General features: G+C 34.9%; 1 protein-coding gene across 3 annotated transcripts in view; it reads left to right on the forward strand.

The window, feature by feature from the left end:
• Nucleotides 1–26,007, forward strand: part of Pbp95 (proximal sequence element A Pbp95) — a 353,207-nt gene extending 327,200 nt beyond the window's left edge. For all 3 annotated transcript variants that reach the window (XM_090414954.1, XM_090414955.1, XM_090414956.1), the window contains exons 20-22: nucleotides 11,741–12,210; nucleotides 18,139–18,233; nucleotides 25,275–26,007. In XM_090414954.1, the coding sequence (XP_090271080.1) occupies nucleotides 11,741–12,210; nucleotides 18,139–18,233; nucleotides 25,275–25,483 (774 nt within the window). In that variant the 3' untranslated portion in view covers nucleotides 25,484–26,007. The remainder of the gene's footprint in view (nucleotides 1–11,740; nucleotides 12,211–18,138; nucleotides 18,234–25,274) is intronic.
• Nucleotides 26,008–27,887: the final 1,880 nt, after the last annotated feature.

The following is a 27,887-nucleotide window of genomic DNA, read 5'->3' on the forward strand; positions in this document are numbered from 1 at the left end:
TTCTTTAAATTGGAAACAAATAGAGTGACAATCTTTAAATATCTCAGATACTGGATAAATGAAGAATGCAATCCAGAAATGGAAATAAAAGTTAGAATTGAAATGGCAAAAAAAATTTTTTTCTTGATCAAATCAACACTGTGTAACCGCAGTTTAAATTTAGAGCTTAGAGCACGTATGGTTAAATGCTATGTATGGTCTCTACTGCTGTACTGTGCAGAAACTTTGACCTTGAAGACAACATCAATTAAAAAAACTTGAAGCCTTTGAGATGTGGTTATAATACAGACAAATGTTAAAAATCCCATGGACAGCAAAAACTTCCAATCAGAAATTACTGGAACAAATGGCGAAATCACATGAGCTTTTAGATACCGTAAAAAGAAGGAAACTGCATATCTTGGTCACTGCTTTGTAATGAAAAATATAAGATACTTCAGTTGATTATAAAAGGGAAGATAAATGGAAGAAGAGCACAAGGAAGACGGAGAAAATCTTGGCTGGCAGATGTCAGAACAGTGGACTGGCATAAGCTCTGAGGGACTGTTTAGAGTGGCTGAGGATTGCTCAAAATTTGGCAAGGTGATCACCGATAGGAGATGGCACTCAAAGAAGAAGATTATTATTATTATGTAACACCTCCAAGGAGTTCCAAGACTCATCGAGGGAGGGCACCTACTCTACAATTCCGCCACTCAGTCCACCAACTACAGTGAATTGCAACTACCATCATCATCTACACCAATGCCATCTACTGCCCACCACCACCACCAGTATTTTCACAGACAATCACAAACATCTATGGCCATGCCTAGATTTGAACCTGCAGCCATTTGGCTGGAGAGCAGATATGCTAACCACTCGGCCAACCAGGCTAGCCTCTTATATTGGTGCTGAATGGTAAAGGTTTTATCTTGTTTGTTCTGATGGCTAAGGAAATATTTAAAGTTTTGCAACCATGGGGTCAAAATAACAAATGTCATCATCAAATTTCTAATATATTGTTTATTTTTTTAGAGGTTCTGTTGTATATATTATCCCTCTATGTTTTATAGGTTCTTTCCCCAAGCCTATGTACAGGCAGCTCTTGGTTTACGCCACAGTTCCGTTCCTGAAAAAACGGGCGTAAACTGAATCGGCGTAAAATGAACCCAATTTTAATGGGACGTATGAAGTTATGTTCCGCGCAGTCAAAAAATATGCACATGAAGTATGTGTAACATTATTATATTTAAAGCTTTGATAATACATACATATATGTTTGTTAAAATAAAATTATTAATAACGAAAACAAAACAAAATTATATACAAAAAATATGAAACTTCGAAAAGATATTACATGTGTCTATATTGAAGTTCCTGGTTTCGGATCACCTGCATATTTTTTTTAAAAAAAAGTCCAGTGTTAACTGCCTAGATTTTCTTTTTCTTTCTTTAAGGAGTTCAGTGTAAGGTTGAATAGATGCGATTACACTCCTTTTTATGTTCGCACTCCGTTCCCAATCGTGGTCCATTTCTCAGAATTCATCAGTCAGTGTCTTTATGCTTGCAAGGATACGCTGTAAATCGGCCATTTTCATATCTCTCAGAGGATCTTCGTTTTCTTTTTCCTCCTTTGGATGTTGACTTAATTGTTCAGCTAATTCTTTCAAGTCTTCATTGGAAAATAGTTTATCATGACTCTCTAAGACTTCTGTCATATCTTCAGCAGTAATATCGTACAATCCCACCTCTCATGCAAGCTTGGTAACATCTTCAATAACATTCTCTTCTTGCTCTAATTCCTCGAAGTCATGCATAAATGCTGGAAGAAGTTTTTGCCATGCTCCTTTTAAACACTTTGCTGACACGTTGTTTTAAGCTGCCTTGATGCTTTTAATACCCTTCAAAATATCGAATGACCGCCAATAGTCTTTAATAGTTTTTCCTGAAGTGTCCAAGACTCTTACCATATCCATAAATGTTATATGGAGGTAATAGGCTTTGATCCATCGGTTGCAAAAGCCATGCTGTGTTTGGGGTGCATGTAAACAACCTTGACATCCAATGGTGTTCTTACTTCAGCAAGGTTTTGAGGATGTCCAGGAGCATTATCCAAGAGAAGCAATGCCTTGGCTGAAAATCATTTTCTTTACAGAAGTGAAGCAAGGTAGGACAAAAATAATTTGTGTACCAATCTATAAAAACATCTTGTGTAACCCAAGCTTTCTTGTTCCATTTCCATTAGACCCTTGAAGGCACGTGGTGTCTGTGAATGGTACACCAACATTGGTTTAAGCTTCAAAGTTCTGGAGACATTTGAACCCAACAAAAGCTTAAGTCTATCTTTTGCAGCTTTAAAACCTGGAGTGGAACATTCTTCACAGGAAATGAAGGTGCGTGATGGCAATTTTTTCCAGTAGAGGACAGTCTCATCAACATTAAAAATGAGATCAGGAGGATAACTTCATGACTTATTTTTCATGGTATTAACAACACCACACTTTTATCACAAAGATGTTTTATTAATGCTTATATTTCACTGATTTTCAACTCAGCATCATCAGAGCACAACACACTTGTATATGCGACAGTGAGTGAGTGAAACAATATAATTGCAAAAGACAAAAGATCTAAAGTACTATTTTTGGCACCCTCCAATGGGGAGAGGGAACAGCTATCCAGGAGTTTTTCTTAGGATAACCGTCTTCCAAATTTTTGGCAAATTAATGCAACCATATTTGTTAAGGTTGGGAGAATTCTTCAAAATTTCTTCTTCACTAACAATATTCATGATTTTTTTATAATTAGATTAATATAGATTAATAAAGAATAACGTGATATTCTTTGCATGTTGTGTATGATGCAGTAATATTAAAATTAATTTTGATAAGTAGTCAAGTAATAGTTTACTGGGTTGATTTTAGGTACATGCTTCAGTAAATAAAAGTTATGAAATGAATTGTGTGGTGGTTTCATAAATTTCTTATTGATAATCTTACTCACATAAGATTAGAAATCTCTGCTCTAGAGCCATGGTCTTTTTCAAGCTTCTTTTCTGCCACTAAAGTCACTTGTAGTAGTTGCAAAACAATCATTTGTCACCTAAAGACTTCTGTGAAATCAGAGATGTTATCCACATGACCGTTCAGAGTGACTTGTGTAAGAGAATTTTTCTTTTTTTGAATCAAATGATTACAACTCCTTACTAAATAGCTTAAGGAAATTACAACATACAATAGAATATACATTAAAATAAATTTTAATACACTTCCAATATTTCGGCAGCTTCATGTTGCATTTATCACAGAACTTAAATACAAGACACGTGCACGCAAGTACAACATAGTAAATGAGGAACGAAGCAAGAAGCTATTCGTTCTCCTAAAAGTCTTGATGGTGCCCTCTAGTGGGCAATGTTGGTATTCTTGGCTGATTGGGCTGAAGATCTTCTGATGTAGGTTTCCCAAATTTGGGGAAGTCTCATGCACCCAAATTTGTTTAGGTTTGAATTGTTTCTTAGGGCTGAGGCTGATTCCATGAATAGCCTTTCATATTTGAATTTACTACGGTGTATTATCGTGGCTTTCTTCCACCGTATTCTATGGTGGGTATCCAACGCATGGTTTGCAAGAGTAGAGTGTCTGTATTGGTGAAACCGGATGTAGTCCTTGTGTTCTGAAATTCTGATATTAGCTGTCCTGCCTGTTTGGCCAAAGTAGGACAGCTTACAACTGCAAGAGACTTGGTATACACCAGGTAGGTCTAGAGGGAAGGTTGGTCTTTAGTAGAGCAGATAAGGAATGCCAATTTTTTATAAGGTCTGTAACAAGAAGTTAAGTCACGTTTTTTAGGATTTTTGTAATTTTTTTCCGAGGTGCCTCGGATATAGGGAATGGTGATGGATTTAGAGTAATACTTGTTGTGAAGGGGGGTTGTGGTTTATTGGTTTCAATATTTTTTGGATTTTTTTGGGGGAAGTAGCCATTGGCTAAGAAAGTGTTAAGAATGTGGTTTAGTTCTGTGGTTAGGGCACTCCTCTCCTTCCTAACACACTTAAATAACCAACACCCCAGAATCAAGTTCACCCTGGAAGAAGAAAAAAACAACTGCCTTCCTTTCTTAGACACACTAGTCACCTGCCAGCCTGATGAAACCATGGTTTTTTCAGTTTATAGAAAACCCACCCATACAGGCAGATACATTCACCGACAATTCCCCTCCCCCTCACAACAATATGGAGTCATTAAGACACTACACAACAGGGCTAAACTTATCTGTTCAAATGACAATGTCCTAACCACAGAACTAAACCACATTCTCAACACTTTCTTAGCCAATGGCTATCCCACCAAAAAAAATCCAAAAAAATATTGAAACCAATAAACCACAACTCCCCTCTCCCCCCTTCGCAACAAGGATTACTCTAAATCCATCACCATTCCCTATATCCGAGGCACCTCGGAAAAAACTACAAAAATCCTAAAAAAACATGACTTAACCCCCCCCCCCCAGACCTACCTGGTGTATACCAAGTTCCTTGCAGTTGTAAGCTGTCCTACTTTGGCCAAACAGGCAGGACAGCTAATATCAGAATTTCACAACACAAGGACTACATCCGGTTTCACCAATACAGCCACTCTGGTCTTGCTGACCATGCTCTGGATACCTGCCATAGAATACGGTGGAAGAAAGCCACGATAATACACTGTAGTAAATTCAAATACGAAAGGCTATTCATGGAATCAGCCTCAGCCCTAAGAAATAATCGAAACCTAAACAAATTTGGGTGCATGAGACTGCCCCAAATTTGGGAAACCTACATCATAAGACCTTCAGCCCAATCGGCCAAGAATACCAACATTGCCTACTAGGGCGCACCATCAGGACTTTTAGAAGAAAGAATAGCTTCCTGCTTCGTTCCTTATTTACTGTGTTTTGCACTTGCATGCATGTGTCTTGTATTTGAGTTCCTGTGGTAATGGCAACGTGATGTTGCTGAAGGGTGGTCGATTGGTAGAGCCTCTGCTACTAATGGCTCAGTTAAGTAAGTTTGAGCGCGGTTAATAGTTGGAAGGGGACCAATCATTCGATGCTGTTGGCACACTCTCCCTTGATGAGTCTTTGGACTCCCTGGAGGTGTCAAATAATAATAATAATAATAAATATTGGAAGTGTATTAAAATTTATTTTAATGTATATTCTATTGTACGTTGTAATTTCCTTAAGCTATTTAATAAGAATCTATAACCAACGTTTAAGCCTTTCCGTGAGAATTACGATTACAACTCCAATCAAATCGAACATATACTTGACTCTTATGTTCCAATACCTACAGTTTCTTCAACAGTCCGCAGAGTTCCTATTCCGTACATTCCAGGAATCTCAGAGCCTATAGGTAGAAATCTGAAAAAGTATCAATTGATTCCAACATATATTCCTATCAACAAAATTTCTTCTTTATTACCTTCTACAAAGGATAAACTGTCTTCTCTATCTTTGACTGGCGTTTACCAAATACCTTGCGAATGCGATGTCGATGTCTCTTATTTTGGACATACTGGCCGTTCTTTGGAAAAAAGAATAAAAGAACATCAATATTATATTGATTATAACAAACCTCTGAAGTCCGGTCTGGCGCAGCACAGTATTGACTCTACTCATAGTGTCCAGTGTGATAAAGCTGTTCTCCTCCATAGATGCAGATTCAAATATGAATGCTTATTCAAAGGATGTTGTGAAACTATCTTACACCGACCGAATTTAAATAGAAATGACTGTCTTTCTCTCTCAAAAATCTGGGAGACTTTTATCTTATGTAAAAAACCATTTATCTTAATAGATTAAATTTGTTATTTTCTATTATTTTCTAGCACGCGGCAACAATTGTATTTTAATAGGTGATCCATCGAACGTTTTGCTTGTATTCCATTCCTGTTACTGTAACAGACACTGAAGATGTACTATTGATTTTAGTACGAAATATATGTCCTTTTACTAATTAAAGATATCGTTGTGGTTTTATACGTGTTTCTTTATTATTTGGTTCTTTCATAGACTTTCACATGTAGCTTGATCTGACAATAAAATAATAAAGCATTACTGTATGCTAGAATACCCTGAATCTTACTTGATTATTTGGAGAAGTGTCTCCTAAGTAATCCTTCAGTTGGTATCCTAATGAATGGCTTGGCCTGCTTTCAATTCATTGGTTCCTTCATATCCTCCCCATGCAATCTTAAAGCACTTCTAGGTCCCTTATCTCTTCCTGCTGCTAAACCAACATCCTACCACCTCAAACTGTCAATGCTCTTGCCTGACCCTGCTGTATATTCTCGTGCTGGTTTGTCTCTTTTTGAATAGAATCAGGTTGACCTCTTAATTCAGGTTCTTTGTTTTATTCTGAAACAAGGAACCTGAATTAATGTTTGTTTCATGCTGCCTCCATAATGCCTTTTTTCTCTGTATTGCATTCTGAATCTCTTCATTCATTCATTTCACACCTACCTTATTTAACCTCTCCTGACTCTTGGAATATATTTAGATGTTGTTTCTACTAGATAGTAGTTCTTGAATATCCTCCACGCTGCATTGATCTCCTTTGCAGCTAACTCCTCATTCCATGCTACAGCTGCAAGCTGTCTCCTGAGCTCTTCATAATCACCAGTCTTGTAGTTCCACATAGCCTTTTCTCATAGAGGTCCTCACACTGCTGGCAACCACCCAGGTATTCACTTCATGGTCACTCTCAGCAACTGGAGGGTGATTTGACACCCCATTTATAATTCCACCCTCTGATGAGATGATCAAATCCAACACCCTCAATCGTCGTGTGCCCTCTGTTATTTACTGTCTGAGATAATTTTCCCTCAAAAACTCAAGAAACTCATTTTCTTTACTTCCATTTGCAATCTCATCATCCCAGTCTATATTGCCATAGTTAAAATTGCCCATAATAATCACCCTTTTCTTATTTGCTTGGCTAATTTGATTATACATTTCATAGTTACTATCATCCACATTACCAGGTATATAACAACATCCAACTAAATATTTCATTCTGTTGACATATATCTCACACCATACTTCTTCAAAACCACTGGCACTATTTCCCCTTTGCATCTCTACTTTGTATGGATTTAATTTTTTTCTCTACCATCAATAGCACTCCTCCTCTCTTTTTACCCTTTCTATCTTCATGAAACACATCGTACCCTTCCATCTCTATTCCTGTCAAGATGTCATCCTCATCCAACCATGTCTCACTTATTTCAACAATTTTTGGGTGAACAGACTCAATTAATGCAACCATTTTTTTGCCTTGTTTCTTACACTTCTAGCATTTGTATACAAACACAACAGCTTATTCCTGGATCTATAATTAGTTCCACTGACACTACTTATTTGATGTGACTTCTCCTTGCTTAACTCGAGCTATTTCTTTTTCTCCTTATTCATCTTCGAACCTTCTTCAGATCCAACTGGTTTCCCTTGATCCCAGGTCATCCCCTTCCCTTTTTTTTTGTCTACACATGCATACACATCCTCTTGGAGCATCTACCTTTCTCATGCTGTGCTCCTCTGTCTTGCACACCTGTTCTCTCATTCTCTATATTCATGCCATTCACTTCTTCATTCATAACCACCTCTTCAATCTCTTCTGTCTTACTCTCTCGTTTTTCCACGTCACTTACCACTTAATCAGAATCATTCTCTGCATTCACTTTTCTACCTTCCAGCAGCAGTCTCTCCAAGTGAAAGTGACTCACACCAAAACCACTCAAATGCAATCCATCATATAGTTCACTTTGTCCTTCAAACTCATCCCACATATTAACAAACTGCACTTCTTTCTCCTCACAGATTTCTGCTAACAATGATTCAGCTAAGTCTGACATAATATCATATGTGTATGAGACTCTTTGCAGTCTGAAGCATGTATGAAACTGATGTTATTTTTATATTTATAATTTCACTTAAAAACTTTATATATATATTGATAACATAACTTATTATTAATGAGTATTGCATTATCACTTGAAAATAGTCACATGTTATTGATATCATCAGTATCATTGATGGCCATTGAGAAAATCTTTTCAGTACATTTTTTGAGTGTGACATCATCAGAAAAACATTTTTTAAATTTTAGGAAATATTTTTTGAAAAGTTAATGTGTGTACTACATAACTTAATGTTTGATGTGTAATATTATAACCACCACCACCACTTGCACTTGGAGCTTTTATTTCTTTATTGGCAGAATTTTTTTTTTTTTTTTTTTGCTTGATGAACGAACACGTAAAAAAGACACTGTCCAGAATTTATGATCTTGCTGATCTCATAATGCCGAAATTCAAACCTTAATTTTGGTTTAATATTTCTTAGAATATATTGTTCATATTGCTTGTTTTATATGTCATTCAGTTGGTGCCTGTGTATAAGTAGCTTAATACTTAACCATTTAGTTAAATTTGTATTGGGTTTTTATTATGCCATTTATAAGCAGAAAATAAGAGAACCAAAATAGAAATTAATACATTGTGAATGAGATTAATATAACACAACAAAATAAATCGGTTTAAATCTAGGGATGTTTTTTCCTGATAAATTATGTCAAATTCAATGTTGAATTTATTAAGATTAAAAAAAAATTCTAACAAACATAGAGTTTAAGCTAAAGAAAAAGAAATAAAATAATGGAATAATTATTAGTGGGCATTCCATCAAAGAAAAGTGTAAATGCTTGTAAATGTGAAGATAAAAGGAATATGAGCAAATCGAAACATAAATTTAGTGATCTAGAACAGTGCTTCCCAAACTTATGGATGTAAAGGCTCCTTTGTAAAAATTAAAATATTTCACAGCCCCCATCGGGGAAAAAAAAATCGTAATACAGACATATATTATTATAATATTTATTGTAAATTATTTATATTCAATACAAAACATACACAGCGAATATTGCAAATATTACATTTTAGCATCTAAAATCACACCATTGTGTGATTTTTCCATTAAAATATAAAAAATAACGAAAAAGAAATAATAAAAATTGAATACATTTCTTAAAAAATATTTAATACATTTCTTGAAACATAAATTTAGTGATCTAGAACAGTGCTTCTCAAACTTATGGATGTAAAACCTCCTTTAGAAAAATTTAAATATTTCACGGCTCCTATCGGGGAAAAAAAAATCGGAATACAGACATATATTATTATAATATTTATTCTATTTATATTCAGTAGAAAATATTCACAGCGAATATTGCAAAAATGAAATGCAAATATTACATTTTAGCATCTAAAATTACACCATTGTGTGATTTTTTCCATTAAAAAATAAAAAATAAATAATAAAAATTAAATACATTTATCAGGCTTAGCATTCCACACAACTACTACTGGCCATCAAGTACTCTGGCAACAGACAAACATGTCATATGTTGATAAGAACTGCTTCACAAAAAAATTTAAAGAAGCTGCAAAAATGCTTAGAATCCCTACACAGTGTAATAAAAATCAAGGCTTGATTTTACATCAAGTATGGTCTGCCTTCATCAAAAATTTAACTTCCTCAGACCTCGAATATAACATGAACATGGCAACAACTAGCATACAGTAACGAATGTATCATTTTGTATTCGGGCTCTCAATTAATGAACAGTTGTGAAGTCAAAAAAACATCTAATGGACTATTAATTATCAATTAATCTTGGTTGTTGTGTTAAACTTTTATACACCATTACCCCCTGATGATGCAAGTCTTATGACGAATGAAACTTGTCAGGATTTTTTAGTCTTTTATTCTTTATTGTTTAATAAACATGTGGTCTCAATACCAAAAACTATTTCCAGAACTGCTTACCCACAGAAACCTTTGCTTACAAATACAGTGGTATCTTGCTAATCCGAACCTCTTTAGTCCGAACCCTCCAGTAATGCAGACTGCGGTTTGAAAGTAAAAAAAGTTTCTTTTATTATTTTTATTATATTTATTATATATTATTATTTTGTGTACTATTATTTTGCCTCCAAACTTACTCTATTGTTGCAACCAATGGATCAGAACATAATACAATCCATTAAATTAAATGTAATTTAATTTAATGGATTGTATTATGTTTTTAAATGTAATTAAATGCTTTTAAATGTAATTTCCCAAAATTAGGACGTTACCACATCAATAAAAAATATAAATTTGAAGGATGTAGCATTTTTAATTGATGTTGCTTGGGAATCCTCAAACCTGAAGCAATTCGAGTATCATGGAGAAAACTGTGACCTTCTAGAATTTACGAAGATAACTATGATGATACACAAAAAGAGGAATTTCAAAACATGCATAATTTGGTTTACGAAGATAACTATGATGATACACAAAAAGAGGAATTTCAAAACATGCATAATTTGGTTAAAAATATAAATCCAGATGTTGAAATTTCACAAACAGATGTTACGGAATGGATTACAGGTAGAACCGAAAGTGAATTCGAAATCAAATCAGATGCTTAAATTATAAATATGACGCTACAGAATGAATTAGCAGATGATGATGACGATAAAGAATTCAAAGAAAAAAAAGTAAAACATGAAGAAGCAGTTGACAGTTTTAATGTGTGTATAGAATGGGGCTAATCAGAATGATACGCCATTCCACAAAGTTTTATTGCTAATGCAGCTCCGAGAAGAAGCATTCGAAAAAAGTTCAGCTTCCAAGAAGCGAAAGAAAATCAGTGACTTTTTTTTTTACAGAGAAATTAAAAAAAAAACTTTTCGGTGTTATTTTTTGAAACTTTGTGTTGTGTACAAGAAAGTGATGTTTTTTATGCAAATTAAGTTATATACTGAACTATGCAATTCTATTAAATCAAAATCCTCAACAATAAAGATATATACAAACTAAATTTTTTACTAAAATAAACTTATATTACTTTTTAAGTTTTACATTACAGTACAGTAGCTTTTTTTTTTTTTTTCTATGAGTTACTTCATTTATTTCCAAAATTAAATTGATGTACCACAAGAATCTGATAATTTTTGTCTTAAACACTAGTTGTTGTCTCTTGGGCGAAAATTCATTGATCTGAACTTTTCGCTAATCCGAACGAGCACGGTTTTTATTAGTTCAGATTACCGAGATACTACTATATCTACTTAGTCTTAAAACATTTTAATTTGTTTTCATTATTTCACGGTCCCCTCAACAAAACTAACGGCCCACAGTTTGGGAAGCGCTGATCTAGAAGAAAGAATATCTGCTTTAATGAGTTATTTTAAAGTTTTGTTTAATTCAGATAGAATTAAACCAAACTTTTTGTGTAAGCTAAGGAACTCAAATGAAACCAAGCACTTGATATCCCTCCCTGCCTTCCAGTTAATAAAATGCAATATAGTACATATTTGTAGATAATATTTAAGAGGTTATTAAGTGCTTGGTTTCGTTTGAGTTAGCTTACACAAAAAGTTTTGTTTAATTCTATCTGAATTCGATTTAATAATCTACAAAGTGCACTGCTAATGAAGTAAGCTTGACACCCTGTTTAAAATGTTGTTTGAAACAGTTACAGAAACCAACAAAAGTTTGGTTTCTTAAATGTTATTTATAGTGTAAATATTAATACAATAATCCAAACTGAACTGAATAAACCAAACTGAAGAACCAAGTTGTTAGGATTGCTTATAAAACATAATTATAGCTGTATGATATCCTCAGTTCTACTTGTTTAAACCTTATTCTATTTCTCTGTTTTGTATAGGACTGCCATACGAAGGAAGAGCATAACACGTCATTGCAAACAAATATTCATAATACTCAGGGTGGTAATTCTGACACTACACAAGTTGATTGCAGTGAAATTAACTCCACCAACGCCATTTCTTCTGTAACTGTATCAGGAGGATCTGTTAATGTTATTCTGAAGGAAAATGCATTTCAAAACTCTGCTGTACATAATAACAGTGTTCCAAATAATTTAAAGGAAACCGATACCACAACAGACAAGAATAAGAAATTTAATGCTGGTGGTGATTCCTCTCAAGTTCAGTGTTATGAATGTGAACGTATAAGATTATTTCAGAAAGATTTTTATCTTCTCCAGAGAAGATTTGTATCCCTCTTCTTATGGCCAGCACTTCTCTCAACTATCAGGCCATCATCAGAAAGCCAGGAAATTGTGAAGCAAACAAAAGCAGTTATTGCCCAAGAAAGAAAATGTATTAGAAAACCGTGAGTATTTTTATAATCATTAGTTATGTTAACTTGCTAACTGTGTGTTAACACGTTCGCTGCCATGCTACTTCGGTTCTCAGCGTACGGGAATAGTCTGTTCCCGTACGCTGAGCAATTTCACGTCTTCAAGGTCAGTACAGTAATCTCGTTGTTGGGGGTAAGCGTCATACGAGTATACTCGTAGTTGGCTTGTGCAGAGCATATACCGTCTATGAGAATACACAGTTTTGATGCTAGCTACACAAGCTAAGCATTTCCACTTCTTCAAGGTCAATACAGTAATCTCATTGCCGGCGGTAAGCGTCATACGAGTATACTCGTAGCTGGCTTGTTTAGCTGGTTTACCAACTACGAGTATACTCGTAGTTGGCAGCGAACGTGTTAATATGTTTTGTGTTTGAAATATTCAGGAAGAGACATTGTGCTTCATTACGATGAATTATTTTATTATGGTAGCAAAGTAGTGTTACTGTAGAGTATACTCTTTCAGAAGACATTACTTTATAGAAGATGCTTACCTGGAAAATTGTTAATAGATATTAGTTGGGCAATAAGGGGAATAAAACTGTTATAAATCAGGAAAATTAAACCCATCCAAGGTGGCGACAGCTTGTACTTTATGATTTGCCCAATTCCTACTATGTGCTTATAGCAGATATTGATTATTGGAGGAGAAGGGGGAAACAAAATACAGAGTACATCCAAACTATAGACTGAAACTAACTAGGTCATTAAAACTGTATTATATTTTTATATAATAGATTTTATATATGTGGTCATCTTGGTCATATATAAGCTCATTCAATTTGCTTAACAGCATGTAGAATAAAGCTGACTAACAAAAATTAATTAACAGCATGTGAACATATCCTAATTATTGCCACTGTGATTGCCACTGTGATCCCACAAAAAAATAGGCAGAATCATTGAAAATGTCAACTGTGTTGTGAATGGAGAACCTGTGGAACAAGTAAAATATTTCAGCTACTTAGGCACAATTTTTATTAAAATTGGTAAATTAAATATTGAAATAGACAACAGAATCAACAAAGCTGGTATGGTAGGAAGTCAGTTGAATAAATTCATATGGAATAAGAGAGAAATTAGTCAGAATACTAAATTAGCAGTATTTTGTAACAAATCTGACATCTCATATTGGCAAATCCCACTCATTTATAAAAAATTCTTTGGATTTCCTAGATAAACTGAAAAATTTTTCCTTACAACTCACTGATCTTATGGTGAGCTTCAATAAAGATTCCCTATTTACCAATGTACCTCTTAAGGCAATATTGCATCATCATCATCAAATTCCTGCCATGTACCCTCAAGGGGTGTACAGGATATGATAGTACTACATGAAAAAAATTACATCATTACTGACTTGCTATCTACAATTTTCCTCCAAATCAGTCTGTTACTTGTGAAGACTCCAACATTATCAGATCTTATATTTCTATCGTCTAAGGCACTTTGTACCATATCAATCCACCTATATCATGGTCTTCCTCTGGGTCGTTTTACTGCCAACCTGGCAGAGAACACTTGTTTTGCTAATCTTTCTTCGCCCATTCTGTTTAAGTGACCATACCACCTGAGGTTAGCTCTGATAACGCATTCCTGGATGTTGACAATATCACGTTCTTTTCTAATATCCTCGTTTTTAATATGATATTGCCATTGATGTCATCTGTTCACGCCTGTAATCATTCTCAGGATTCTCATATGTACAGTCTCTAGTCTTTGGTCAAGTGTTTTACTTCTGACCCAGCTCTCAGATCCATAAGTTAAAACTGGTTTGAACATTGTCTTGTATACAGCTAATTTAGTGTTCCAACTAATTTCTCTCCTATTCCATATGAATTTATTCAGTTGACTTCCTACCATATCAGCTTTGCTGATTCTGTTGTCTATTTCTATATTTAATTTACCATCTTCAGTAAAAATCGTGCCTAAGTAGCTGAAATGTTTCACTTGTTCCACAGGTTCACAAATTCACAATACAGTTGACATTTTCAATGATTTTGCCTATTTTCATTGTCCTTGTCTTTTTATTGCTGACCTTCATACCATATCTATTACAACACCTATTCAATTTAGTCAGAGAATCTTGCAGACTTGTAGTGGATTTATTTAGAAGTATAACATCATCTGCATAAAGCAAAGAACTGACATTAACATCTCCAATTCTGATATCATATTTAATACCACTTTCCTTCATAATGTACATCCTTGTCTCACACCAGATTTAACATTAAACCATCTTCCTGTACTTCCTTCAATTATAACTGTTGACTTACAACTCAAATAAAGACTAAGTATTGCTTGATATAATGCCCCATTGATATATGGTGTATACAGTTATACACCATATAACTGTAGCATATTGAATAGCTTCTCTCTGGCACATTGTCATATGCTTTTTCCATATCAACAAAACTTAAATACAGATCTCTGTTATATTCCCATGCTTTCTGGACTATTTGTCATAAAGTGAAGATCTGATCCTGACAGCCTCTATTTGGCCTGAATCCAGCTTATTCTTCACCAAGCTTTTCTTCCACAATTCTTCTCAACCGTTTCTCAAGTATACTTACATAGATCTGGCCAGGAACACTCAGTAGGGAAATACATCTGTAATTCTCACATTCAGTTTTATTTCTCTTTTTATGTATAGGTACTATGAGAGCTCTACTCCAATCACTAGGAATTCGTCCCTCTGTCCAGGCTTTCTGAATTATGCAGTGCAGCCACTGTAAGACCCTTATACCACCATACTTCAGCATTTCTGGTTGAATATCATCTACTCCTGCTGCCTTTCCACATTTCAAGCCTTTGATGGCTTTTTCTACTTCAAGTATGGATATGTATTCCTGACTGTGCCTGGTCAGTGTTTTTTACCACTGTGCTGTCATCACTGCTTGTTTCATTTAGCAGTTTTTCAAAGAGGTGATAAAGATATCCTTGGATATCTTTATCATCCCTTAGAGATGATAAAGGTATCCAAGGATACCTTTATCATCTCTAGCTCCTTTTACAGCACTGTTTCTTCCATTTCTAAGCTTCTTCAACAACCTCCAGAATATTTTGCCACCTTCTTGATATTTATTTTCTATATTCTGACAAAGTCCTCCGATGACTTTTATTTAATAGTTTTACATAGCGTTTAGCATTCTTGCATTTGTTTCTGTATTCTCTAAGAGCACAAGCTGACTTATTTGACAGGAACTTTTGATATGCTTTCTTCTTTTCCTTCACTGCCTCTTTAACTTCCTGTGTCCATCAGGGAGTTCCGATTTTTTTATCCTTGCAGACAACCTCACCACATGCCTCTCTGGCAGAAACAATTAATGTTTTCTTCAGAGTTTGCCAATGAATCTCCAAGGTTTGATTCCTGTTCTCAAACTCTTTCATTTTTTTCTTCAATAATCTTTGTTTATTTTAGTCTACAGTTCACATCTGACAGCTGCTCAACTTTTATTTGCTTTAAAACTTTCTTACATGTTATTCTTTTCAATATGAAATTCAGTTTTATCCTGCTCAGGACTAAATAGTGATCACTTCCAGTTTCAAATCCACTGTACACTCTGGTGTCCTGCACCAGGAAGAGAACATCACTATCAACAATGACATAGTCAATGAGACTTTTCTTATTCCTTGCTTCTTCTCTCCATGTGAATTTGTGCACATTTTTATGTTGGAAGATGGGGTTAGTAATAACCAGTCCATGTCCTGAACAGAAATCCAACAGATATTTGCCATTATTATTAGCTCTGCTCTTTTTTCTCCAAATTTTCCCAAAATATTTTTGTATGTCTCACAATCATTCCCTACTCTGCTATTTAGATCCCCAACAAGGACCAATTTTTCCTTTTTCATTGTGTCAGTTGCTTTTTCTAAAGCCTCAAAAAATTCCTCCACTTCTACCCTAGTAGAACCTTCTGTGGGACCATAGGCACAAATGTCTCATTGTCCAGTTCTCCATTCTCATATTTGCCCACATCATTCTACTTGAGATTGACTGCCATTCAAGAAGATTAGCCTCATATTTTGTGTTGAATACTATGGCTTCTCCTTCTTTTCCTTGATTGTCATTGCCTGAATATAACATTTTGTGTTTATGGCTCAGAAAGATCTCACCAGTTTTTGTCTTTTTTGTTTCAGTCACCCCTATTATGTCGATCAGGTATTTATCTAATTCCTCAGCTAGTTCCATTTCTTTGCCATTCAGGCTTCTTATGTTGATAGTACCGTACTGGTTCCCTGGCAAAAACAACGGGGGCCTTGTTTAACCGGGTTACGCCCCAGCCTGCATGAAATTTTGTCATGTGGTACCATCATTTTTTATTTTGATTTAACCAATAAGAATACAATTTAGTAGGCTAAATACCAAATTGCCAGCCCATCCTCGTTCGTTCGGTATCCAAGTAGATACCCAACTGGGTGCACCACGAGAAAGTGAGGATTGGACATTAGGTCAGAAGTCCTGGTCGGTTCTCCGCATTCCTTTAAAGGCGATGTGGAGGTCTCCTCTCAGTTATATAGCTTTGATCCTTCCTTTTGTAATTTGTCAAATCCATGACTACTGTAGTTTTTCCCTTGTCTGCATTGGTGATAATAAAGTGACTGATATATCTTAGGGAATGTAAAGCTTTCATTTCGACTGAAGAGATGTTAAGTGTGGGAAGCTTGGATTTAAGTAGGATTGATGGAAAACTTCCAAGTGGAGATTATTAGCATCTTCGCTGGAAAGACTAAATAAGTTTTGTTATTATGTATTATTAGAATAGCACTTCATTAAAATTTTTCACAGTTACAATTAAGCTGTTTCCTCAGTTATAAAAGTACACTGTTGTAAGTAACACCATGCAGCGCTTTCTGTTTCAAATCAATCCATTGTTTACGTTCTACCTTGTAATCAACTGTCACTGAAGATTATCTGTAAGTTTCAGACTGAAATATCTGGCCTTCTAAACAAATAAATAGGTACTACCTTTGCCTTATGTTTTCATATAAATAAGTAATGGATCTATGGCACAAAATTCTCTAAAAGAACAAACTGTATGGATTCTCTCTCTTGATGTGAAATATACTTGACAAGCAGTAGCATTGCTAGAGCTTTTGCTGCCCCGGGCAGTCCCTGATTTTCCTGCCCCTCTCAATACACACCAAAAATACTACAAAAAGTCAAAATGACATATAAGGTAAGGTTCAAAGTGCTGTCTGGGGCTGACTGCCCCCTCTGTCCCCACCCCATCTACGCCACTGTTGACAAGAAATTATGTTTGGTTTCCATCTATGTTTTCTCTTAGTTTATTTATTTATTCTTATGGCCACATGAAACTGGTAAGTGAAGAGTACAATCACAATTTCCAGCAACAAATAATGAAAATCTTAACATATAAAAGTTCATTACATAAAAGGCACAACCAGCTTTCTAAGTCTTTCCTTTTTTTTTTTTTTTTTAAATAAAGCAAAAAGTAACTTGTCATAATCAAGCCAGGGACAATTATCGTCCTACTGTAACAAGTATGACAAGGCTGCATGTTCTTACAACACTTCACAACATAAATGTAGCTGTATCCTAGGTTTAATTAGAGAGCAGTTGTGTCCTGCATGAGAAAATTTGATCCATTAGAGGGGGCCCATTTCACATTACATCATCTTTTAACATGAGGAGGAGTTCTGTTTTTTTCTCTTAGTAAGTAGTCATGAAGATATTTCACAAGACACTTTTATAGTTTACAGACAGAGTAAAATACCGATGAAAACATAAATACAGTTTCTTGCAAAGTATATCATTGTACTATTCAGTTTAATATACTATGCATTATTTAAATAACAAAACCTTCTATATAAATATGTATGTTTATTTATTTATTTTGGAAGTTTCTTTTTCATTACTGAAATGCATTCTTTGTCTAGTTTGCATAAATTACCAAAAAAAAAAGTGAGAAAACCGTGGGTTTCTGAGGCTTTAAAAAGGAGACATGGTACACTGAATAAGGAAAAGGATGTTGGTAAGTCATTTTTCATATGACTAGCGTTAATAATTCTTGATCTTTCAATGATATTAATTCACCAAAATTTTATATTAAATTTTCTTGAACAATGGCCATAACATACACCATGAAATCTAAAGTGGTAGCATTTAATTTACTATATGTATTCTAATTATATAGAATTTTTCTGGCAATATTTAATATTGCTATAAAATTTATATATAATTAGAATACATATAGTAAATTAAATCTGTGCTACCTGATTTTTTCTTCTCTCGATAACTCCCTATCTAACTCAGAAATGTATTAAACCACAGTGGTGATATTCATAATTTGGTATTAATACTTAGACATTATCACTCATATTGATAATAGTGAAAACACATGCTTAGAGATAAGCTTTTAATTTATAATTTTAGTTAACTAAATATATTTAGCTCTTAAATTATTAGGCATATTTCACCTTGGCATCTTCATGGACACAAAGAAATCCACAAAGTATATGTACACAGATGCACCAACAGGGATGCATACATAGACTGAGAGTGAAAAGCTCAGATCCCACAGTCCAGTGTGGCACCCTCTATGTGTGTGGTGATGGAATCTTGCTGAGAGTTGCAAAATAATGGTCTTCCAGATTTGTGGAAATGTAAGGCTTTGTTAAGATTTGCAGAACATTGTAGTGCTGTCTTCACAGATTTATATTTTCCTCTATGTAAAAGGAAGGGTTTTTTCTCCTGTAGGATCTAATGATCTATATCCATGGCATGAAATCCTGCAGTCCCATCTGGTGTTCCTATGGGTGTAGTGGTGGAATCTTGCTGAAGGTCACAAGGTAATAGTATCCTAGATTTATTGTAATGTAGGGTAGCTGACTTTGTTAAGATTTAGAGATGTGTAGTTCTATGGTGGATTCTAGAGGTAGTCTCTCAGATTTATGTCTGCTTCTCAAAAAAAAAAGGAAGGTTTCTCTCCCCCCCCCCCCCCATTCCCGATGATTCGAGTAGAGCTCTCATAGTACCCATATATAAAAAGGAAAATAAAACTGAATGTGAGAATTATAGAGGTATTTCCCTACTGAGTGTTTCTGGCAAGATTTATGCAAGTATACTTGAGAAACGATTGTGAAGAATTGTGGAAGAACAAGCTGGATTCAGGCCAAATAGAGGCTGTCAGGATCAGATCTTCACTTTATGACAAATAGTTGAAAAAGCATGGGAATATAACAAAGATCTATATTTAAGTTTTGTCGATCTGGAAGAGGCATATGACAAGGTACCAAGCTGCTGACTTACAACTCAAATAAAGACTAATTATTGCTTGATATAATGCCCCATTGACACCATATAACTGTAGCGTATTGAAGAGCTTCAATGGGGCATTATATTAAGATTATATGAGAGTCCTGAGAAAGATTAGAGGCATGAACAGATGATGCCAATGGCAATATCATATTAAAAACAAGGATATTAGGAAAGAACTTGACATTGTCAGCATCCAGGAATGCATTAGTAGAGCTAATCTCAGGTGGTATGGTCACTTAAATAGAATGAATGAGGAAAGATTAGCAAAACAAGTGTTCTCTGCCAGGTTGACAGTAAAACGACCCAGAGGAAGACCAAGATAGGTGGATTGATACTGTACAAAGTGCATTAGATGATAGAAATATATGATCTAAAGATGTTGGAGGTCTTGTAACAGACTGATTTGGAGGAAAATTGTGCATAGGAAGTTAGTAATGATGTAAATTTTTCATGTAGTACTGTCATATCCTGTACACCCCTTGAGGGTACATGACAGGAATTTGATAATGACGATGATGAATTTTGATATCAGATTTAATGCCACTTTCCTTCATAATGTGATCCATATACCTGATGAATAACAGTGGAGATAATGTATACACTCATATATCATGCCTCATTTAACATCAAACCATCTTCCTGCATCTCCTTCAATTCTAAATGCTGATTTACAACTCAAACATATAGATTATCTATTATTTGAAATAGTATCCCATTTACACCGTATATGAGGGTGGTCTGAAAAGTTCTTGGCCTAGACCATAGATGGCAACACTATCAGCAAGATTTTTTTTTTCTAAGTTGGTACATCTGTCATAAGCATCCATGTGAAATTGCAAGTCATTCTATCGAGTAGTTTGTGTTATACAGCTGTCTGTATCCCTTGAAAAATGGATAAAATTGAGTATCGTACAGTTATAAAAATTCTTTGTAAAAGAAGGTTTAATGCCAAAAGAAATTCATTCGAAGTTCATAAAAATTTATGGGCACTCTTCTCCTTTATTTTCGACAATTAAGAAATAAGCTGCTGTGTTTAAACGTGGCTGTACCAGCCTTGACGATGATCAATGTGAAGGACGGCAAAAAAGTGTAACAACACGAGAAATCATTGTTCAAGTGCACAGTATGGTATTGGATGACCGGTGAGTTAAAGTGCGTGAAATTGCTGAGACTATATGCATTTCAAAAGTACGTGTAGGATATATTTTGCATGAAGACTTGCATATGAAAAAGCTTTGCACAAGATGAATGCTGCACTTGCTCACAGCAGATCAAAAACGCACTCACGTGAAAATCTCTGAACAGTGCTTGGAACATTTTAACAAGCATAAAACTGATTTTGTGCTTCAATTTATTTCTATGGATGAGACTTGGGTTCACCATTACACACAAGAATCCAAACAGCAGTCAAAACAGTGGACAGAAGCCGGTTGTTCAGCGCCAATGAAGACAAAGTCAGTTCCATCATCAGGAAAGGTCATGGCATCTGTGTTTTGGAATGCTAAAGGCATTTTGATTATTAATTATCTTGAGAAGGGTAAAACAATAACTGGGGAATATTATTCCGATCTTTTAATCACCCTACACGAAAAAATTCGTGAGAAAAGACCCAGTTTGCAGAAGAAAATAATCATCTTTCATCAGGACAATGCACCTGCCCACAAAAGTGTTTCGGGCAATGGGAACATTAAGGGATCTGCACTATGAATTGTTGGAGCATCCACCCTATTCCTTAGAAGGGTATTTTGCAGATCTTACTGAGAACCACTACAGGGACGGGATAATGGTGCCGGAGCATCACTAGAATAATGGCTTTAGTCTTATAGGAGATTATGTTGAAAAATAAAAATAATTTTGAAATTTTAAATTCGTATTTTCATTGTTAGGCCGAGAACTTTTCAGACCACCCTCGTAACTATAGCATTTTGAATATTTTTTTCCTTATCACCTTATGCCTTTTCCAGATCTACAAAATTTAAATAAAGATCCTTGTTATAATCCCATAATGTCTCATTTATTTGTCTTAAAGTGAAAATCATTCTAACAACCGTGAGATCAGATTTTCACTTTAAGACAAATAGCCCAACTTGCTCTTCTCCAAGTTTCCTTCCATTATATTTCTTAGCCTCTTCTCAGGTATGCTTGCATAAATCTTACCTAGAACACTCCATAAGGAAATTCATCTGAATAATAATTCTCACATTTACTTTTATTTCAATTTTGGTAGATGGATGCTCTGAGAGTTCTACTCCAGTCTTGACTTCAACATTGTGACCAGGCCATCTGAATTATGCAGTCTAGCTAAATACTGCAAAACTTTTATATCTATTTGAGAATTCCTGTTTGAATATCATCTATTCTAGCTGTCTTTCCACATTTAAGGTTTTTGATTGCTTTTTCTACCTAGAATATTGATATGTATTCCATTTACACCATATAACTATAACATTTTGAATAGCTTTTCTCTTGTCACCTTGTGCCTTTTCCAGATCTACAAAATTTAAACAAAGATCCTTGTTATAATCCCATAATTTCTCAATTATTTGTCTTAAAGTGGAATTCTGATTCTGATAACCTCAGGATTGAATGCTTTCTACCACTCTACTGTCACTGCTTGTGTCATTAGAAAAGAGATGGGTTGCATCTGAACATGGAAGGTCACATGCGATTGAAGAAGTTACTGTTTTCTGAACAAGTTAAAGTAATTGCTTTTTCTACCTAGAATATTGATATGTATTCCATTTACACCATATAACTATAACATTTTGAATAGCTTTTCTCTTGTCACCTTGTGCCTTTTCCAGATCTACAAAATTTAAACAAAGATCCTTGTTATAATCCCATAATTTCTCAATTATTTGTCTTAAAGTGGAATTCTGATTCTGATAACCTCAGGATTGAATGCTTTCTACCACTCTACTGTCACTGCTTGTGTCATTAGAAAAGAGATGGGTTGCATCTGAACATGGAAGGTCACATGCGATTGAAGAAGTTACTGTTTTCTGAACAAGTTGAAGTAATTGGGCAGGGAAACTAAAATTGAAAAGCTTGAGTGTAAGAGGGAGAAACTTATGCAGTGATTGTATATTTGTTGATCCTTATTCGCAGAATAAATTGCAGAATAGAGTGGATAAAAATCGGCACAGGACTACTGAAATTAGTGACATGTATATCAGTTATAAAGCTGGTACAAGAACTAAAGGGAATCTGCAGTTTTTGTATACTAATGCAAAAAGCATTCGAAATAAGAGGGAAGAATTTTTGGCATTAGGCAGTGCAATCTCACCAAAAGTAGTAGGCATTAGTGAAACTTGGCTGTCAGCAGAAGATGTGGTCACTGGAATTGAATGTGATGGGTACAGTATTTTCAGGGAGGATAGAGAAGATAGAATAGGGGGAGGTGTACTGTTGTGATAGCTGATGAGTTGCAGCCAAAGAAAGTAGTATATCAAGATGATAGACATGTGAATGATAGTTCGTTCGAGGCGGTCTGGTGTGAAATAGTGACCAATGCAACCAAATACACAGTTGCTGCTATAGGCCAGGGGATACTGAATTCATGCATCAGCAAATTAATGCAATGAGTGCAGGGTTAGTGATTATTATGGGGGATTTTAATTATGGTGATATATCAATTGGAAGGAGGAAATATAATGTGGCAGAAAGGAAATGGAATTCATACACCTTCTAAGAGATAATTATTTGAAACAGCACATAACTGGGACTCGTGGTCTGAGAGTGTTGGATCTGGTCATTGGTTCAGAGGACATATGCATAAGCAAGGTGTCCTCGTTACCTCCAATTGATGAGAGCGATCATGTGGTATTGACTTGGGGTTTGGTGGAAGGTTGCAAAATTTGTTGATTTCTCTTAAGATGGAGTATAAGGAACTACAGGTTAGGTGATTATAACAAGCCTCAGAGTGAGCTTACAGCCATCCCATGGCAGAACATATTACAGGGGAAAGATGGTAGCAGTGCATGGGATAAAATCAGCGGGTATCTGAGGAACGCAATATCAGAATGTATCCCCATGGTCAGGAAGACAACCAGCCTTAACCAGTATTATGCTGTCGCTGTCAACAATCACTTAGTCAGTGAGACTTTTCTTATTTCGTTATGTGCACATTTTCTTTGAGTACATTTTTATGTTCAAACTTCATGATAGTAATAGCTAGTTCATGTCCTGAACAGAATTTCAGCAGGTTCTTACCATTATAGTTTGCTCTTTTCTCCAAATATTCACAAAACATTTCTGTATGTCTGGTAATCATTTCCTACTTCACTGTTTATGTCGTCAACAAGGTCCAACTTTTCCTTTGTCAGCTGCTTTCTCTAATGCCTCTGAAAAATAATTGGTAACCAACTTGAATCAGAAAGTTTTACATTGATTGCACTGGATGATTTATATGCTCTGTTCAGAAGGCAGAATTCTAGGTGATTAGAATAGAGATCTCCTAATATATATCTCTAAGAAAGGGAAATAAAGCCGTGTGATAAGTGCAGTGGAATTTTCCTTTTCTCTTCATAGAGGAGAGAAGATACTGATCAAATTGAGGAAAAGTTATGTGGGAAAGAACTTTTCAGTATGATATAATCCAACTGTTACAACCTTGGTTCCAAGGTTTCACAGTTGGATTTTACTTTAAAACAAATAAACAATAAATTACACAATAACCACAGTAATTAACTTTAATGAGATGAAAGTACATTTTGTACTGAAAATAACAGTACATCATCAGTGTGTAGAAACATAGTCATGCCACAGGTACCTTTAAAGATTAGACTTATTATCTTTCATGGGGAAGAATTCACTAAACAAACAGGCAAGTTAAGAAAATTATTGGTTTTACAAGGTAAGCTTTATGCACAGATTGCCTTTCTCAAAAAATGTCACAGTGTGAAAGTTATTCCTACGTTTGCTAGACTTAGAGAAACTATTCGGTTGCTGCATTGTGTTTAATTAGCTGTTTCTTAATGACTTCAATAAGTGATTGAATAAAAGACACACATATTTAAAAATCCCCCCCACACACACACACACATCACTGCGCATATTTTTGCACATTTTTGATTTAGGATTACTACGTGAACATTGGATATCCACATATGCACAAGCATTTTAACATTGTCAGGACATCGAATTGCTTATGTAGATCTTATATAGAGCAAATCATTTGATGTCATGTTATAAACAGATTTATCAGCCTCTGTTTTAAAAGAAAAACTGTTTTGTCATTGCTTTGTTAGTATCTGCATTTCCTTGAAAAGCAGAAAACACAATGACAAACAGTATACAGCCAATGCAGGTTTCTGTTTTGTACATTTATGTACATTTGTACATAACTGTTATGTACATAAAAGTACAAAATTTGGTTTGTAATAAGACTTCTAATATCATAAAAACCGAAACCTGCATTGGCTATATACTGTTTGTCATTGTGTTTTCTGGCACCTGCTTTTCAAGGATTTAACTTTCTGAGAAGTTCATTCATTGCATCCTAGTTTTTCATCTTAGAGCACACCAGCATATCCTTATTATTCTCGTGTAGTAAATACTATTTTGGTTTGGTTTGTACTAAACTTAGCATTCTAATTTCTTAATCTTACATTGATAGATTCATTTCAATTTTTAAGTTAACTCTAAAGAAATATGACTTCATTAGTAGAAATTTTCTTTGCACAAATATCATTATTAAAATAACTTTTTTTAGTGCTGCTTCTTGTTTTTGCACTTTTTTCATTTATTCTTTTAGAACCAAAGACAAATAAGAAAAGACAAGTACGGCCACGAATACCTAAGCCCAAACCCAAACTTGATATTATAAGAAGAAGTGCACGTTGTGCAGCAAAAGCATCTCAAAACCTCAGGGACAGCCAAGAAAAAATAAAAGAAACTGAAATTGAAAAAGAAGAAGAAGAAGAAGATGATGATGAAGTAATATTATCAGATAACTCAGAATAAAAATGTTAGAAGCAGTTTCATTCGAGGATGTAAATATTGACTTAATTGTACATATTAAGAAATACTGGAATGTACTAGCAAAGAAAGTTCAGTTAAATACCCTGATATCAGAGCATCCACTGAAACCAAATAATTAAAATTTTAAAGGCAGTTCATTTAAAATGTAGTAAAATTACAATGAAACTGATTCAATGAAAATTAGATGAAATGTAAATTCATTTCATCTAATGAGCTAAAATATATTTGTTAATATTTCACCAGTCCACACACAGTGTAACTTCATTTACAAAATTTTATTTTCACTGAAAGAACTTCACTGCTGTAATCTTAACATTAATTGAAATACTACATAAAATTATACTCTTCCCATTGCCTTCTAATGTATGGTTGATCATTTCTTTCATTCAAAAATGTTGAAATCTATGCTTTATGGATTGCAACAGTATTTCATATTTGAAATTTTCTACATACCATGCAAACTGAATATGCTTAAAATAAGATATTAAAGATTTTCCAATACTTCACTATTTGGAGTCATGACAAGTTTCATCCATAAAGTTTACTATAAGAAGTGAAAGTTTCTTAATGGATATTATGCATTTTGTTAAAGGAACTGCAGTTAATTCCATTCATTAAAAAATTTATCTAATCATAAATATGGGTAGACAAGTACTGAATTATCTTTTGCTTATAAGTTTATTGAGGAAACAAAGTTGCATTTAACTACTGTACACAGCACAATATGAATAAGCAAAAATAGCTTATGTTAAGGTTTTTTGTTTTCTTTATTAAAATAAAATGTCTTTTTTTTTTTTTGGTTTAGCATTCTGTGTTATGTTTTTAATATTATAGTTTGAGTAACATCGCTTCTTAAAATTCTACTGATGAATTGCAAGGAAAATGCTATCATGCAGTTATCCTATGAGAAAGAAGGATCCCATCATTTCAAATTTGAATCAGTATGAAATAATCAACACAATGTTTTTAAATCCGCTAAGGAAGATGGGCTGCTCAGGTATTGGGACTTTAAATAGTCCCACAACCAAAAATTTGCTGGTGTCAAGTCTGTGAGGGGGGGGAGCATGCAAAGTTGCAATTACAGCTGATGAGTCATTCTTCACCAAATGTGGTGGTGAGAAACTGCTTCACAGGTGATGAGATGGTGCCTTGCCTCGTCCTGCATGAATGCGACTGTGCAAAGAACATTTTTTCCCACAAGCATTGTACCACGTTTTCACGTAGCAGTTGCAAGTAGTGCTGTGCATTTACTGAGCACATCTTCCAACCCCTTGTTGCACATGGCTCTTCAAAGAAAAAGGGAGTTATGGCGAATGCAATTGCTCCTCTGTTTAGGCATGCACATTGTCCTACACCCAAATTCAAGAAATGCATATTAATTGTTTCATGCAACGAAAAATGTGTACATAGTGTACAACATCTTCACCTGTCCAGAAGATGTTGTACACTATGGATCTTCTGTAACTTTTGTCAAAGCCAACGTTGTGAATTCCTCCCTCTTAGTGTTATCACTTGGTGAAGAGTTGCAGCTTGTATGGATACAAGTTTAACACACCATGAAGGATGCAGAATACAGACGTTTTCGCTGTGCCTCTGATTCTTGCAGCTTCCCATGCACTGCTTTTGATTGTGTCACTAGGGCATTCATTTGCAATACCACAACACTGGTACAGGTTTCAGATAACACTGGTTTGCCAGTGCAAGGGTGATCTCACAAATTTCCGGTTTCCTCGAAACGTATCTGTAGTTTCGCAGGAGTGATAGGACCTCAACCCTTCTTCCTCCTTTTTTGCATTCAAAATTTTCGTAAAACTTCCGCTACCAATTCCACACTTACATAAAAAACTTCACTAATGATGCCTTATCCACCAATCTAAGTATCGCAGCAACAAATTTTTCTTTTTACAAATATAATTCTGTTTGCCCCTATGACTGGGAATTCGCATGCATTCATTACTACCTGCAAACACCCTGCATTTTATAGAATGCTTCATTTGCACACATTTGCAAATGAGGCATGTGGTACAGCTCCCTCTATTGGTGAAAATTTGAACTTTTTTTTTTTTTCTCCCTGCCAAAAAAAATCCCCCTCCTTGTGATTCACTTTCTTGCAAGCAGCACTCTAATATACCGATTTTTCTCGTTTTTATGAAATATTGAAATATTTCAGGACTTATGAGACACCCTGTATACAAGACTGGTCTGAAAAGTTCTGGGCCTCGCCCATAGATGGCAACACTATCGGCAAGATTTTTTTTTTCTAACTTGGTACATCTGTCATTAGCATCCATGTGAAATTGCAAGTCATTCTATCAAGTAGTTTGTATACAGCTGTCTGAAGCAAAAGTGTTGTCTGTATCCCTTGAAACGGATAAAATTGAGTGGT

This window comes from Typopeltis vanoorti, chromosome 26 (assembly GCF_054136105.1).
Source record: "Typopeltis vanoorti isolate ZY-2024b chromosome 26, IOZ_Tvanoo_1.0, whole genome shotgun sequence".
Taxonomy (NCBI): Eukaryota; Metazoa; Arthropoda; class Arachnida; order Uropygi; family Thelyphonidae; genus Typopeltis; species Typopeltis vanoorti.